Source organism: Coturnix japonica, chromosome 3 (assembly GCF_001577835.2).
Source record: "Coturnix japonica isolate 7356 chromosome 3, Coturnix japonica 2.1, whole genome shotgun sequence".
NCBI lineage: Eukaryota > Metazoa > Chordata > Aves > Galliformes > Phasianidae > Coturnix > Coturnix japonica.
The window spans coordinates 90,135,951-90,152,895 of NC_029518.1; the positions used below are offsets into that span (position 1 = coordinate 90,135,951).

Here is a 16,945-nt window from a genome sequence, read left to right on the forward strand (position 1 = left end):
GCATTCACTTAATTACTGAATTCTGGAGTTTTACTAACATATCACAAAGGAACATGAAATGTATCTAGCAAAAACACAGCGAAAACAATATCCTACCTTCTGTTTGCTAATTCACAGAATAAACAAATCAAATTAACTCAAATAATGTCATATTTTCTTCTAACACCAACCTGAGGACTAGTGCTTGACATCAGCTGAATAGATGAGACAAAAAATTAAGTAGTGAATCATTCACTTGTTTTCTTGGACATAAATGAAGAGTTCTGAACTTTGGTTACCAGTACTTAACAGATGAACCAATTCATCTAATTTGCAGGCTAGCTACCTATCACAAAATATTCATTCAAAGCAAAGAGATCACATCCATGACATTTAGCTTGAGCTGACAAGAAAATTAGAGTTTTTTTTTAAATACGTTACAACAGGGCCCTCTTAATTGTAATCTGCAGCAGGAACTGCAGTGAAAAAACAATTATTTTGATGTATGTACCCGTAAGCACAGCTTTCACTACTGCAAAGCAGAGAAACTATTTTTGAACTTAGCTATATACCATACACATAGAATTTTATATTACAGTATCACAGGCTCATTTGTATATAATTACCTCTAAAAGGTTTAACTAGCACAGTCCTTATGCTTTTTACTACACAGCTTATTGCAATATCTTCTTATTCACATCAGCAAAAGAGTAGATCACTGAAGTGATAAACTTCTCTGTGCCATGACATAACAGAATGTTGCTTATAATCAGCACAGATTCCCTCCCTCAACAAAACCATGTGTGTTTTGCTGCTGAAAACTAAATGGAGAATCCACCATTTAGAAAATAGAAGTTACTAACATATTACATAGGGAGGCCTAAGTTGGCTAGAAGACAAGAGTCTACAAGAATTGCACAGGGTTTAGTAAAGATACACATGTCTTGCACCTGGGAAAGCACAGTCCCATACCATAGCACAAGTGGGGACCATCATGCGGGGGAGCACCTCTGCTGAGAGAGCCTTAGTGGTCATGGTGGGCAGAATTAGCCAGTGGCATATGCAATCCATTTGATTCCTAATTTAATTCCTAACATGATATGAGACAAAATTAATGCAAGTTTTGTGTTGCGAAGTTATAGACGTTTTGACCTATCAGATTATGGGAGAAAATAAAAGCAATCTGGTACCTTACATGATTCTTAAGTGTAATGAATCTCAAAAGGTTTCTGTCAAATACAGGTTTCTTTTTTCTCTTCTTCTACAGCCACGGTTGAAAGCTACTATCTGTCTGTTTTTATTTTTTAAAACATATTTTAGTTTAACATTTTAGACTTGAAATGCTTTTGAATTGGAAAATGGGTCATAGGCAAAAAAAAATGTTGACATGGGGACACTGCATACTAACAACAGAAGCAAACTGAAGATAAAGAATCCAATCAGGCATACACATGCAATGTTGTTGAAGAGTTAAGTGCTGGTATTTTTCAATGCAAGAGAAAAAGTAATTTCTAAAGGAGTCAAGAGATAAGCATTTTCTCAAAGACTATGATGATGATTATTCCTTTGGAAGGTCTTAGTAGAGCAAGTCAAAACTGAGATAATACTTTTGTTTAAAATTAATACAAAATGCTTTTGAGCACAGATTTTATTTTATCTTTCTAAGTATTATAAATGTTCAATTTTAGTTCCACAAGGCTTCAGCACTGGAGGTGGAAGAAGAAAGGCTTTCAGGAAATGGAGGAAGATTAACCCTGCTTCTGAATAATTCTAAATGCATCAACTGATACTCCTATGATTTCAAAATAGCACAAGCCTCAAAGATAAGAGTATTTCTTCCCATTCAGCATTTACTCGATTTTCACATAACCTGGAAGACTAAATGTAGAACCCTCTAACACTACACACTTCCATAATAAGCACTTTACCAAAATGAGTAGTGAAATGTAGCAGTTAAAAAAGAATCATACATTAAAAAAAAAGAATGTTATTTTGAATAATAATCAATTTTCAGTGTTCTGCTTCACACACTGGAGCAGGCTGCCCAGACAGGTTATGGAATCTCCTTCTATAGAGATACTCAACACCCATCTGGATGCGACCTATTATAGGGAACCTGCTTCAGCAAGGAGGTTGGACTCCATCTCTTGAGATCCTTTCCAATCCCTGCAATGTTGTGATTTTGTAATTTTAACTCCTGAAAACTTTAATAAACTCTAAGATCTTCACTAATGCAGATTTTACATATGCTAAAAAAAACAAATAAAAATCAAAACTCAGAATTTTCTAATCTGTTAATTCAGAAGGAAAATCAGTCTGTCTTAAACTTGAAAGCTGGGGTTAGAAGTGCTATGTCTCTTTGTGAAGAACAAATAATAACCAGATTATAACAAGTTCTTTCAGCAATAATTTCACTTTGTTTTCCCTTACTTTGCTCCAAAAAAGACTTTAAAAATCACACTTGGGACAGTTTTAAAGTATGAGCTGTTCTAAGAAAAAAAAACTGCCTTAGGTGCTGCTTCTTCAAAGAGACAACAGCACATTCCAACTATGATCAAAGGTATTCGCTATCAATCAGCTCCTTCCATTTGAGAATGTCCTTGATGTTCCAACTACAGATTCATGGTATAAAACTTAGAGAGTTCAGAAAAAAAAGAAATTCTGATTGCAATGTCACACCAAGTAAATGATAAAGAATAAAGTAAAAGTGACAAGCGGTAGTCTGAAAAGAAAGAATGTTAAAAAAGAAAAGAAAAAAAAAAAGGAAATCAAATGCATGCTATACAAAAAAATCATTAATCAAGTTTTCTACTACTTACCCCTGCTCCTAAACAAAAGCTGAGGATTCTGTTAACAATTTTGTTTCTCAAAGAATCACAATTTACTATAATCCCGATTCAAAAGGAAAATGAGATTAGTGCCCATAGTGACAACCACAGACCACAAACTCAAATTTCACCATATAATCCCTGTATCGCTATGTCTCATGCTATCATCTGTAGCAGTTAATTTTAATACCTTTGTTTCAGGCCAGCAAGCTCTGAGAACAGCTTGTGTCCTGAAGTACACAAGCAGTTTGCTGTCTTCATCACTGAGGTGGAAGTCTTGTTCCAGAATTTGCAGAACTTTGATGCGAGGCTTCACTGGTAAAGAGTCATCACCACAGAAAGGTCTCAGCCACTCCAACAGATCCTCTGAAGAAACTAGTTTCTCCCTGTAATCAAACAATACTATGTTAAACACCCTGATCAAAATATTACCTACATGTATTTTCAAAGTTCTTAACAGCTTTGTTCAATACATTTCAAACTTTATCAGAGGTGTCATCTTTGTGTTAAACAGAAGCAGAACTCAGGTGAACTGGTGTGAAAGTGGGATTCCTCAGAATTGCTATATGCAAGTACAGAGAATACCACGAGCAGTAAGATTGCTTCTTTTAGATGTCTACTCAGAAGGAGTATGCCTCTGAAGAGCTCACCTCTGAAAGACTGCAGACAAATTAGACCTCATATCAGGTTTCTGCAGCTAAGTGTTAGAAGATATATATATATATATTTAATTCAAATAACCTTGTAAACATCACAAAACTCATCTATCCAGTTATGCGTCATCCCCACACTACCTTGACTGCCAATTTCATCACAATGGCCCTGATTTTCAGCACTTAAAAATCACACCTAATGCAAATGGTCCCCCCGTGTGCCCCGGTGGCGAAAGTGGTAGGAATGCTGTATTGCAACACCGGAGGCCCTGGGTTTGAATCCACCCTGTGGCGCAAGTGGTAGAAGTGCCGCTCTGCTACACAGGAGGCTCGAATCCCAGGGCGTTGGACACGATGATCTCTAAGGTCCCTTCCAACCCGCACGAGACTATGATACTATCATGATATGATGAAATGGTCCTGATTGACGTCTGTACTTTATGTAGCCTGACCACATTTTTTTATTACTTTTTTTTTGGAGTATGACATTTTTATATTTTTTTTTTTGTTTTCAACATTATCTAATATTCACCTATATTGTTTATTTTCCTTAAAGATCCCTTCTTTATTTTTCTACATACACAAAAGAGCATTGTAAGTGGCTCTAGCAAATTGTTGGCTGCTTTTTCTATAATCTCTAGCTAGATGGACCAATGCATGTCCTAATACAATGAAAAATGTTCACAATCCTTATTAAAAAGTTATAAATCAATATCATAGTATCATAGTCTCATGCGGGTTGGAAGGGACCTTAGAGATCATCGAGAGATTTTGTGTATCACTTAGATAATTAACAAATATATCTTAATAATGTAATTTAATTTCTAAACGGTTATTATAATGAATACATTCTAAATTTTCAAGTACATTTTATAGTACACTGACTGCCACCAACTCAACCAACCTGCTAGCAACTGCAGACACGGTAACTCATTCTGTTCCTTATTGGCTCTAAACTATCATGTAACTAAGCAGTAAAAGTCTATTGTGCTATTTTTCAGTAGAATTTCAAACTAAAGCTTATTTATTTAACTTAAATCAAGAAAATGGCTCCAGGTGGAATGTGATTTATAACTAATGTTCCCTTATTTCTCCTAACAAGGCAGACGGGAAAGTAACATCAGACTGAAAAATATGAATTGATCCTGTCTTGCAGCTCTGAAATAAACACTGACAGCTTAGATATTCAGATCTCAATTTTACTTAGTTTTTATATTGCCTAAATGACGCTGCTGAATGCAGAAATTCAGTAAAATCTGATATGCCTCTGCCAAATGAATGTCATTCAAACTGTACTGTAAAATATCTGGAAATTGAGAGGAAGTGTCTGAATATTTCCAGTGTTTTGCAGAGCTCACACTTGTTTGTTTACATACGCTTTCCTGAGGGGAATATTTATATTTTGGAAATTGAATAGCTAAGCTTTAGGAAGATAAATAAGAACAAGGACTTAAAAGAATGTAAATAATCTCCTGTAATTACACTGATTTTCACTTCAGCTTATTGTTTCGACAGTTAAATTTTGAAGCATATATCTAAGGACTCTGGAATGTGCATCTCAGAATATAACTAGAACTGACTCTCTCATTCTACACTATAATACTGTGAACTAGATTTATTGCAGATTTTGACAATAGACTTCTTCAGCATCCAATATTTACACAATTTAACATCAGGGGAGGAGCCTCTGAACAATTTAATTGTTTTGGTTGGCCACCAAAGAGCATGGGGCTTTATTACTTTTTAATTATTTTTATTAGATATAAATTCTTAAGTTTATAAAACAGAAATGACAACTGACTTTTTTCTTTCTTGTCTTTAAGAAAAATACTATGGAACAAGACAGACAAATCATTATTTAAGTTGACATACGAACAATTCCTCACAGAAGAGGAGAAGCATTACATAGCATTTGTGTAATTGCTTTTTGGCACTATACCCTACATACACCACGTTATGAAATCTAAATTCAGGTATCTAAAAGTGACTTTTTTCCACATAGCCTATCTAATAAACTGAAACAAAAGCAGGGTTCTACTTCTAGATGGAGTTAGGGCAGAAATACCTTAATTTCCTCAAATCACCGTTATTGTATTATTAGGTAAATGTTACGTTCAGTGACTTCTTTCTTCCAAAAGGTCAAGTAAACGGTTCTGTCAGGCTTCAGATTTTGAGCTTTGTAAGTGATAGCATGTTAAAAATAAAATCCTAGAAAACTAAGTGCAAACTCATTATATACATCCCTGAAGAAAAATAATCCATACTCAATATCGTATCTTGAAGGCATCCCTACAAGTTATCTCTCAAAGCCTTAAGAAAGGACTCCACATAATAATCTCTTACCCTTTTTCAACACTGGCATGTACTGCAGAAACAATGCCTTCTAGGATTCCAAGTGGATCTTTGACTGATGTAGAATCATCATTTCCACTGTTAAAGGAAGACACAAAAGTCACTGTAAAATGGTCCTTAATGGTATACTTAAATCTACCCAAGTCTATATTATATGTGAATTATGGAAGTTTTCCACTTTTCCTGCTTAACTAGTAACCTTGTTTTCATATCTTCCTGGACTGAAATAGAAAACAGTAATTTTTCCAATCTTAGAGTTTGGGAACTCTGCACAGAAGAAAGGCAGGCAAGCATTCCCCAAGTTAGTTTACTGAGGATGACTCAAAAACCCACAGATAAAATGTATTTTCCCTACTGTTCATCAGCCTATTAAAGCTATTCTGTTATTAAATATGTTAAATATATATACATATGAATATATATATAAATATTTATGTATCCTGATTGTTGTTTAAAGCAGCTGAAAGAGAACGAAAAAAAAAAAAAAAGTTTAATTTTACTAGTAAACTACAGTTATCTATAATATGAACATACAAGAATAAAGCTGGTATTTATTACATGCTTAGTATTCCTTTTATTGACTGAAATGGTAAAATAAAATAAAAATATCCTATGGCTCATTAAACAAATAATAGTGTCAAGATTCCACAAAGACCACTGCCTTGTTTTTTTCCTAATTAAAAGGGGCAGCTACTAACAGAAACAAATAAAATTAATGATTAGTTTTACTCACAGATTATATGCTACTTTAAGCATGTATTCAACAATACAGAATTCAGTGTTCACCTCCAAACTCCCACATACGAGCCTCAAGTCATTACACTGATAAAGGTTCATTTTGATCTTGGTTCAGCATCAGAAAAGTGATACATATTTAATCAAGTTCCTCAAATACAATAAAGCACAAAGAATGCTTGAAAAGGGAATAAATTAAACCAATCTAAGTATTTTAACCTCATTAAACTGTTCATTGAAAATACATGATATTCTTTTATTATTCCAGCCCTATTTACCTCTTTCTGTTTTGCACTCTATCTAAATACCAGGAAAACAATCAAATCATATACTGTTGGTGTTACCATTTCAACAAACCTGTGCTGCTCATTGCCTGGCAAAAACTTCCAAAACTTCAAGAAACAAAACCCAGCTGAACACCTAAAGCTGAAAGATTTAGGAGCTGCAAATGAAGGAAGTCCTAATGTCCTTCTAGGATAACCTGTCTTCCCTGATTACATAGACTCCTTCTAAGCAGAATATCCTCACACGCAAAACAAAATATTTCTCCATCACTCACGATCATGAAATGTTTCTAAATATATTGCATGAGTGATTTTGTAACAGAATAAACTGAATCTTAGCTAATTCTAATCACATTACCATTGATTACCGAAATCTTTTTCATATTATCACTTCTTTGTATTAAGAAACAAACAGATTTATATCAATAGCTGCTGTTTCCAATGGCAAACAAGAAAGTGTCAAAAACTGTTCCTGTATAATGTTTTCAGATATCTTCTCTTGGAGAGGTTTTATACCTACTAATGCAAGATTTTCTACTTTGTGCGCCAGAATTGTGCACCAGAAGAAAGACAAGGAAGACAAAAAAAAAAAAGACAGAACTGGACAATACTTTTCTTGAAATTATAGTATTTGACAGTACCTCCCCTCTGCTTCAGGAGCTGCAGGAAGCAGTAAGGTTGCTTCTCACCTCATCCAGACAAGGCAATCCAAGTGTTCTCAGCCCCTCCACACAGGACATGCCTTCCAGCCCTGTTACCCACTTTTTGTTGCCCTGGACATTTTAAAATATATTAACATTCTTGTTATATTGTGGAGCCCAGAACTGTTCTTCCAGAACTGTTAAGTTTAAATATAGTGGGAGAATCACTTCTTTTGTATGACTGGCTATGCTGTGTTCAATGCACCTCAAAACAGGTTCCTTTTGGCTGCCAGGGCACACCACTGGGGCACACTGAGCCTGTTGTCACATCAGTATGGCCTAGCCTCTCCACCCACTCATCTCCCAGTCCAGCACTGTTGCGTTCCAGTTGCAGAAGGCAGCAGGACACCAAAAAGTAATTTATTTTTACAGAAACTCAATACTTTGTAAAAGATTCTTCTATAACAGACAGAAAACATCTCAATAAGTAAAGATGCTTAATGTGTTTCAAGGGAGGCTGCAGTTACGAAACTGAAAGGAAGGATGCATTTCACTTTCATGTATATCACAGATATAACCATAATTTTCACATCCACATTCACCGGTTTCATTTATAGTTACAGTACCTTAATTACATTCCATGTCACCATAGTTACAGAAAATCCAGAGAAACTTGAGTTCAGAGTTATGACCCTACAAGTATTGCTTTGAATGTTAACTGCCAAAGAAGAAATTTGTCTCATGCAAAACTGTTATATAAAACAGTTCTGTATCAAAGCTAATATATATATATATATATACCAGCGTTTTCCCTTGAAAGGTTGCAATTATTGCAATTATTAAAGAAAATTTAGCTTCCCAGGTTCATGGGAAAGACTTCTTTTAAGCACAGTTTTTTGCCCATGAACCCTGAAATGAAAATGCCATATAAAAAGCTGCGGTTAATATGCTTTGATTTGTGTTATGCTCTCACTTTAAAGCTAGTATTGGAGCTTAGAAAAGAGATGAAACCACTTTCATTCACAGAAATTGCATCAATGCCAGTAGGCTTAAGAGATGGCAAGACAGAACCTTTCTTTTAAATGCTTGCTATATTTAGAGTGATGCTATCTTATAATATCGTCTTACTGAATTTCATAAGAGGGAGGATATTACTTCAAGGATTTTCTATTCTCTGATGGATTTTTACTTCATGCTTCTTAACACTGTAGTAGTCAAACTTTGCACTTTTTGTTATGCGACTACTACCACCCAGTGACTCTCATCCTCTTGGCAGACAGGCAGAAAATTAACTAGAGCATCTTGTTTTATAACATTTTGTTTGTTTGTTTTAGCATCAGTTTGCATTCATAAAGAAGAATTGTGGTCAAAAGAATCACACACCGGTTGAAAAGTTGCAAATTTCTGAGTATATCTGAGGTGTCAAACTAAGGCCCCAGTTCCTTCTCTCTCCTGATTTGTCCACAGGAGGGATGTGCTTTCCAATCTTTAATGAAAAGTGCTGCTTAGTAGTTACTGGTCATGGTCTGCAGAACAGACAATGGTACTGACATTGCTATGATCACAGCATCACTGAGGATGTTATGAACACCAGAACTGAGTGACTTCAGGAACACATTTTCTGATGAAGAAGGCTGCAAGTGCTTTGACAGGCTGCCTTCTTTTATATGTGGCTCTTCAATTTGCTGTAGTATATACATAATCACTGAGAAATAGAGATGTAAATTATTTTCCATGCTAGCCTTATGTAATTCTGTTATGTCCACTCATATCATCCTACCCACATATAATTATCCCTCATGACAAATAAACCAAATAAATTCCCTAAGTTTTATCCATCTAATCTGGTATAAAATGTGAAAGAGCCCAGCAGCAATTTAACAGCAGAATACTTTCATGTGTGTTCCATGTATCTGTTTAGAACAGAAATACCTTGAAAGACAGATCTGGAATAATATTAAAATGAGAAAAATCTCTCCATCTATAATAAGTGATATAAATTGCCTTTTCCCCCTGCACTTCCATTCCTACTCCTTCCTTTAAAATAAAATTTTCTGCTGGTTACACGAGGTCATTGATAAAGTTGTCTTTCATATGGAATACTTAGCACATCAAAGACCCAGCGGGCAGCATTCCCCTACATCAAATCCAAGAGAGCGTCCCTGATGAATTAATTTAATCAGACTATAGAAAAAGAAAAAAAAAAACCAGCCAAAGTGAGTATTTTCATAATGCTCTGGAGGAGGAAGAGCATCACTAAAAGCAGGATTTTTAAGATGTCATTGATATTCTGTTAACAATGATCACAAAAGATATTGAATTCTATTTTGCTTGGGAACACAAATTTTGTTAGGGGTACAGATGTCAAATCCCAGAATTTCTTCCCCTGCTTGTTCAGAATTTCACATTTTAGCTCTAGATCAACAACAATGGAAACTGAACTTATTATTAGTTAAATTATATCAGAGAGGCATGAGTCTGAACACTGCTATCTCCTTGATAGAAAGAGGACAGGTTGCTCTTAATGAGCTGCAAACATTCATAGACTTCAACATTCACACTGTAAAACCTTGCTAAAGAGCATCTTCACAGGCTTATTTAATTCTAACACAATGTTTTCCATGTACAGTCTCTTCATGGATTGTCATTCAAGCCCCTAAGCCACATTCTCTATTATTTCATCACTCTAATAAATATCTTCAAGTTTCACTGTGGCAGGAAAAAGGTTGAACTTCAAAGGATATACCATAGTTCCACATTACTTACAGAAGAATTTTATAGTCACTATCACTATGAAAGCTGTCAATTTATTTATTTATTTACTTACTTACTACTTCTTAGGAGGAGGTATTACGAATGGCAAGCTCAGCTAGGAATAACCACTAAAAATAATGTACAAAATGTATATTATTTCACTGAAAGGCTTTTCCAAAGCTTGCTTTTCTTTCCCTCACCTGTGTCCATTTCCTCATTAAGTCCACTCACGTGTATTTTAAACAGCTCTATATTCCCAGCGGAATATTCTCCCAAATGCCAGCTAAATTAAAATTATTTTAATCTCATAATTATGAATGAAAGATATGCCTATTCTGGGATGAAAAACTGTAAAATATAGACATCAGTGCTAACTCAACAGGCAGTAGTTCATTCTTCAATGCAAAAATCTTTCTTCCTTTGTCATCCAAGCCACAACAGGTACTTAAGGAAGCACACAATAACTACAGCAGATTTGTAAGACTCCTTACATGTGTTACATTTGTTACTTAGAAACAAGACTATAAAGAATATAGGCATGTAAAAGACCAATGTATTGAAGTTAATGCAAACGCTAAACTTACTGTTAACTGAGGCTAAGAAAAACAGCACCAGCTGATTTAATCTCCTCTTGCATCATCCAGGACTCACCCCATATCAACAGAATTATTCAAGGACATGTAAGTATAAAGTGTGGAAGCCAGTTATTTCACATTTTTCTCCATACTTTTCACATAAGAGATGATTCATTTTGCCATGGAGGTTTGATTTGTGTAAGAACCAAAAAGCTCCCCCCAAAAAACCCAGCAAGTTACTCAAAAGATGGAAATCATACTTCATTTTGTAGCATTAAATGCTGTGGCAACAGCTGTTGTTAGGCTTCTACTGCACAAATACCTGCATGAAAATACACACATTATTTCCCTCTCCTGAAGAGGGAAGAAATACGTGCAATCATAAAATTGCCAAAATTTCTGAAATGAATGCACACAATGGAATTGCAAACCTAAAAGTTTTAAACTTAAAAGGACTCGTCAGTGGACAGAATAAGTTCTGTTGCTTGCTTGTTCAGATAACTCAGGCTTCCTAAACTCAGAATAACTGTCTTATCTGAATATGAAGTTATCTATGAGTGGAAAAATAAGAAGTCATTTCCTCTCATTACCTAATCTCCAATAAAATCCACACATTGAAAGTGAACAAGCACTCAATTTAAAACAAACCAATAAACAAAAAAATGCTGACAGTAGACTTACCTTAGCATACAGATAATTTTTTTAATAGCACAGTGGACAATATCTTTGGTAGAAAAACAAAGATCTCCAACAGCCACTTCTATCAACTGTTGTATCATGTCCAGAGGCTGACCATCTATACACATGGTTACTGCTTGCTCACGGATTTGGTCTCTCTCTGACCTTGACAGATCATATAAATAGCCATACTTCTGTAGTACGTCCTAAGAACAGATAAATTTTGAACACGAATCAGTGTACTCCTTATTTATGGGTATGTGTCATCTTTACTTCTGCCAAGATAAAACATCTACTACAAACAGAAAAGAGCAGTAGAAGTGAATTTTCACACACCAAGTAAACAAAAACAAAGCTGTAAAACACAAAAAATATGACAGCAGTTTGATGTGTATCACTGCTGGTTATGGCAACACTCAAAACAAGTATCAGACTGGTAACATTTACCTGTTCACTGTTTTTCAAATAAGTGATAAAACTATGAGTGAGTGTTTCCAGATGAGCAAGGGATTGTTGTAAGTGATTCAGAGTTTTTTCATATGCAGCAGCTGGATTTTTAGCATCTTCCAAGTCATTCTCAGAAGGCTTTTTTCTTGATTTCTCAGAAAGATGTTTGACTGCCGTAACAGCCTTCTTAGTCACTTCTATCCTGGCTTCAACAGGCAGCTGAAAGAGAATGCTCAATATTAAATCATTACTATTATTATCTATACACTACTATTTATATTAAAGCAATGCCTAGAGGTCCACTGTTCTACAGTTGTGCATTAAAAAACTGGAATGTTTTAGGAGAAACAGACTTATCTACTCATTTATTTTTAAAAAGATCAGTATTCCATTTACTTTCTTCTGTCATCCCTTCTCTTACTGACCTTGGATATGGCTCACAATAGAAAATACCAACATTTCTGAAGAAATTTTCATTATTTTTGCACATTGTCTTTTTTTCTTTCTTTCTTCCCTTTTTTATTTTTTAACTGTTTAACTTTGCATTAAGAGATGTCTGGGGATCATTCTACAACACGAACTGAAAAAAACAAATCCAAAAATTAGCCTAAGCTTAGTTTTGTTAGATCTAGATATGGTTTGAAATAGATCTCTAAGACTATAATCATAAACAAAGAGCACCTAGAGGTCTACTTCAATAATTTATTTGAGCCATGTATGTTTTGATCTGCTTGAGTATTTTCTGAAATTACTTCACAGGTAGGTTACCATATATTACGCTACTAACTGCAATGAAGATTTTGCAGCTATCAAGTTTTTATCAGTCTCTCATAGAAGTATATTGGACTTCTACATAATTTTAATAAAACGTAGGCTGCAACAGATTGGCTTTAAGAGATATACAAAATCCTTTCAAATCTACATATTTAAAGTGTGAGTTATACAGAATAAAAACTTGCTGTTTTGAAAGACCTTTACAACCAGATGTATCTAGGCATTAAAGCAAGATGGAGATGATTTTCCAGATATATTCATGTATACACCAAATGAAGTCTCCTTCTATGCTACCATCTGGCACGATGGGGTTATTCCAGTGCATCAGAATGGAACTGAGTACTTCAGAATAGAAGCCAGGCAACAGCTACTGATTTCCAAGCTTCCAGATTCCAGGAGTACTTTGGGAGCAGATAAAGATGGAAATACTTTTTATACAGACAGCATTTGCAGCAAACTGCTGTGCTCTTAACAGTAGCATCAGCTGGAAATCTAAAACAAAGTCTGAAATATTATTTTAAAATGATGTCATGTATAAATTGTTAAATTATAATTTCAAGTCCTGTTTTAAGATGCTTGTAATTAACCTTCTGAGAGATGGAGATCTCTGCCTACACTCACAGCATTAGGTACTTTAATGTCAGTTGTTTTAACTATCAGATCTATCACAAAGACATGCTAACAATGTTAACTTCAAAGTAGAGTTACACAAGAAATAGAAAACAAAGCTTGGATCTGTGTGACATATTGAATAGGAAAAAGGTGGATTTACCACAGAAAGAGGGAAACTAAGCTGTTATAATAAAAGCAGAGAAAAGGTGATACTCTTCATATCACGTTACAATTTAATGACTGTGGATGGATTTATGTATCCATCTTGTAAACCTCATAAAAGATGAAAACAGCTATATTTTTCATTTTCTCTCTTCAACTGTATATTTTCTAATGTTCCAAATGCAATTAAGAGAGATGCAAAAAGGCAAACAATTTAAGTATTCCATCTAACTGTTATATCCTAGAGAACTATGTGAATATTCTACACGCATAAAGTCACGATGCCATCAGCATACATAGAAGAGCATTAAAAACAAGAATCTTATTCCAAGACCATTTTAATTTTGCATTCTTATTTGCATACTACTAAAATGCAACACTACTAACATATCTTCTCTATGATTATTTTATTCCCAAACATAAATGGCTATCCACCATATTTCTAGTCAGCTCAGTAATGAGATTTGGTGTCATGCTCTGTGAAAAAAATAGCTTACGGGCTACTTCAATCTTTGTTTGAATGTGAAGTTTTCTTTTTTCTAAAAGGTTTTAAAGTTCAAAAGGATCTTTACTTCTATAGGCTTCAATGTGTGATTTAAAAAAAAAAAAAAACACCCTAAAAATCAGTTTTCTTTCATTTTCAAATAAAGGAACATCACACAATTTATTTCAGTACAACAGATTTCACTCCTTAGGATAAAAGTCCATTCTAGAAGCCAAGTTCCTTTAGAATATTTAAGTACTTCTTAAAGTATTGCACAAGTAACATTCGTTTGCTCATGAACTTTCTGATCCTGGCTCGTATTGACAATGATTAACATTCAGCTTTGAGATGATAAAAGCAGTTTCACTTTTGATGAAAACCTGGGACCCCAGCAACACTATCAGAGACTGGATGAGGTTGACAGGGCCATCTGGGATTGTGTGGCCTAACACCAGCAGGGACACAAGCAGAAACATCCACAGAAGGCTTCTCAGGACTAGGTCCAGGCAGATTTTGAAGATCTTCAAGGAAGAGACTCTGCTTTGAGCAACCAACAAATATATACTGCCTGATGCACAAAGTAGACAGTTTGATTCAGTTCCTGTCTCTGCCATCAAATTCCAGCTTCACATACTTCAGCGACCAAATGTCATCTCGGCATATCTCAACAAGAGATTGTAGAAGGAAAACCAAGTTTAATTAATTACAGGATAAAGAAAGATGGTTCCCAATTGTTACAGGTGGGAGGAGACAACTGGAATAGCAAAGGCCAAAAAACCTTTTGAATGAAGACAAATATAGTTTAAAACATGGAGTAAGTAACTCACCATAAACAGAACAACACCAAGAAAATCTCTGATTGCCTTTGGAAGACACCCCAATACCTCCATTTGTTACTGCTGAGCATCATATTATATGGTATATAATTCCTTTTGCCAGATTTAATCAGCTGTCCTGGCTGTGACCCTTTCTACCTTTTTTGCCTACATTTAACTTACTAACATGGAAGAAAGAAAGTCTTGATGCTGTGCAAGTCAAAACACTGGCATGTTATCAATGCTGGTTTAGTCACTAATCAACAGGTGCTGTACTTTGCAACAAATGATAAACAAAAAATCCATGGCACATAAGCTACCACAAAGAAAATAAACACCTACAGTACAATTAATCTGAAGGACCGAAGTTCTAACAAACATAAGAGATCAGTTAAAGGAAAGACACTACTCCTTACGCTTCCTCTTGAAGCAGACTTATTAATATACACTAATGGTAAGGTACAATGAAGTATCTAAAATGTATTGATGTCAGAAAAAGAGGTACTGTTAATGCATATGAAGGAAGATGTCATGCAAGACAGACTGATTGAACTAGAGCACAGTGATAAAAAGTGATAAAAAGATGACACATAATTCAAAATCTGGCATGAATGCAGCTGTGCTTTGTAAGAACATTATTAACATGTCTTGTACATATTCAAGTAAAGCTATACTCATTTCCCTTAAAACTATGTAAAATGCTAAGAAGTCAATCAGTCACCAAAAGGTACTGAATATTACAATGAACTTCTTTAAAGCTGAGCTTTCTCTACAACTAATTAAAATGGCATTTAAAGCCATTCAAATTGAAAGATAAAACAGTGCAGTAGTTGAGTTGTCCACAGTTCATCCATTTGGCATTTAGTCAGAACACGCACATCATATTCCTGCTTAAGTAAGATGAAAATTGTCAAAAAGACACTGCAAACTCAAAAGGAATGAGGGTCAACCTTTCAATTAAAACCCTTACACTATTAGTGAAGTCCTTTCCTTCTCTGGATATGTCTGGGGCCTCAACATCTTTCTTGTAATGAGGGGCCCAAAACTAAACACAGTACTTGAGGTGTGCCCTCACCAGGGCTGAGTACAGAGGAATGATCACTTCCCTGCTCTTACAGAAACACTATTTCTGATACAAGCCAAGATGCCATTGGCCTTCTTGGCCACTTGTGCATTCTTCTGTCTCACGTTTAGTTGAGTGTTGATCAGCACCCCCAGGTCCACTTCTTCCACAAAGTCTTCCAGTTACTCTGCCTGAAGAGTTGCCTGGTGTTGTTGTGGCCAAAATGCAGGACCTGACACTTGGTCTTGCTGAAATTAAACCTAATGGCCTCAGCCCAGCAATCAAGCCCGTTCAGATCTCTCTGAAGGACATTCCTACCCCCAGGCAGACTAACACTGCCTCCCAACTTAGTATGAGTGTGCACTCAACACCCTCATCTAAGTCATCAATAAAGATACTGAACAGGACACGTTCCATTACTGACCCCTGGGGAACATCACTCATCACTTGTGGATAGCTCCATTTAATGCCATTCATCACCACAACATATTCCATGTGCAAGTAGCTTATGCTGATGAAAGGATCAATACTTGCTTCAGTCCTTCAATGTGTAAAAGGGTACTAAGAGTTAAAAACTTCACTTGTTTCATTTACCATCCATCTATGCTTTGTTCAACTGAAGGCAGAATGTGTGGAAACAAAACTTTGACAATTATCTCTTCAATACAGCAGAAAAAGAAGTCTATAAGCTGGGATTTCAAAATTAAATAAATTTGGTCTAGCGTTTAAAAAAAACAAAGAATAACTAGCCAATTGAACAATCAAGTGTTACTGTAGCTTCAAAAGTCACCCTTAATCTCCCCCTGGAAAACACAGACCATATTCTAGATATATGCTGGCATAAAAAAATATAAATCAAAACAATATTTGGGAAGTAGTCTGATCTGTCTTGTACAGAATATCCAGTACATTAACAGCATTACTTTGGGCTTAATGATTTATCAGAGTCCCACTGCGATACATCACTGCCTACGCAGTTCCCACCACCCAGAGTCACCCTTTACTTTGAATCTTTAAGACTGGGGAACTGAATCTCATCTTCCAGGTGGTATCTGATTTCTGTTGACTGCAAGAAATATGGAAGAATACATCTGAGGTCTTATATGAGC

At 35.3% G+C, this 16,945-nt stretch overlaps 1 protein-coding gene across 1 annotated transcript in view; it reads right to left on the minus strand.

Moving 5' to 3' along the window:
• NBAS (NBAS subunit of NRZ tethering complex) overlaps positions 1-16,945 on the minus strand; it is a 142,349-nt gene that overhangs the window by 36,578 nt on the left and 88,826 nt on the right. Inside the window, exons 45-48 of the mRNA XM_015859432.2 lie at positions 11,927-12,145; positions 11,483-11,685; positions 5,804-5,890; positions 2,998-3,193 (exon numbers count right to left, since the gene is read on the minus strand). Coding sequence (XP_015714918.1) covers positions 2,998-3,193; positions 5,804-5,890; positions 11,483-11,685; positions 11,927-12,145 — 705 coding nt within the window. The remainder of the gene's footprint in view (positions 1-2,997; positions 3,194-5,803; positions 5,891-11,482; positions 11,686-11,926; positions 12,146-16,945) is intronic.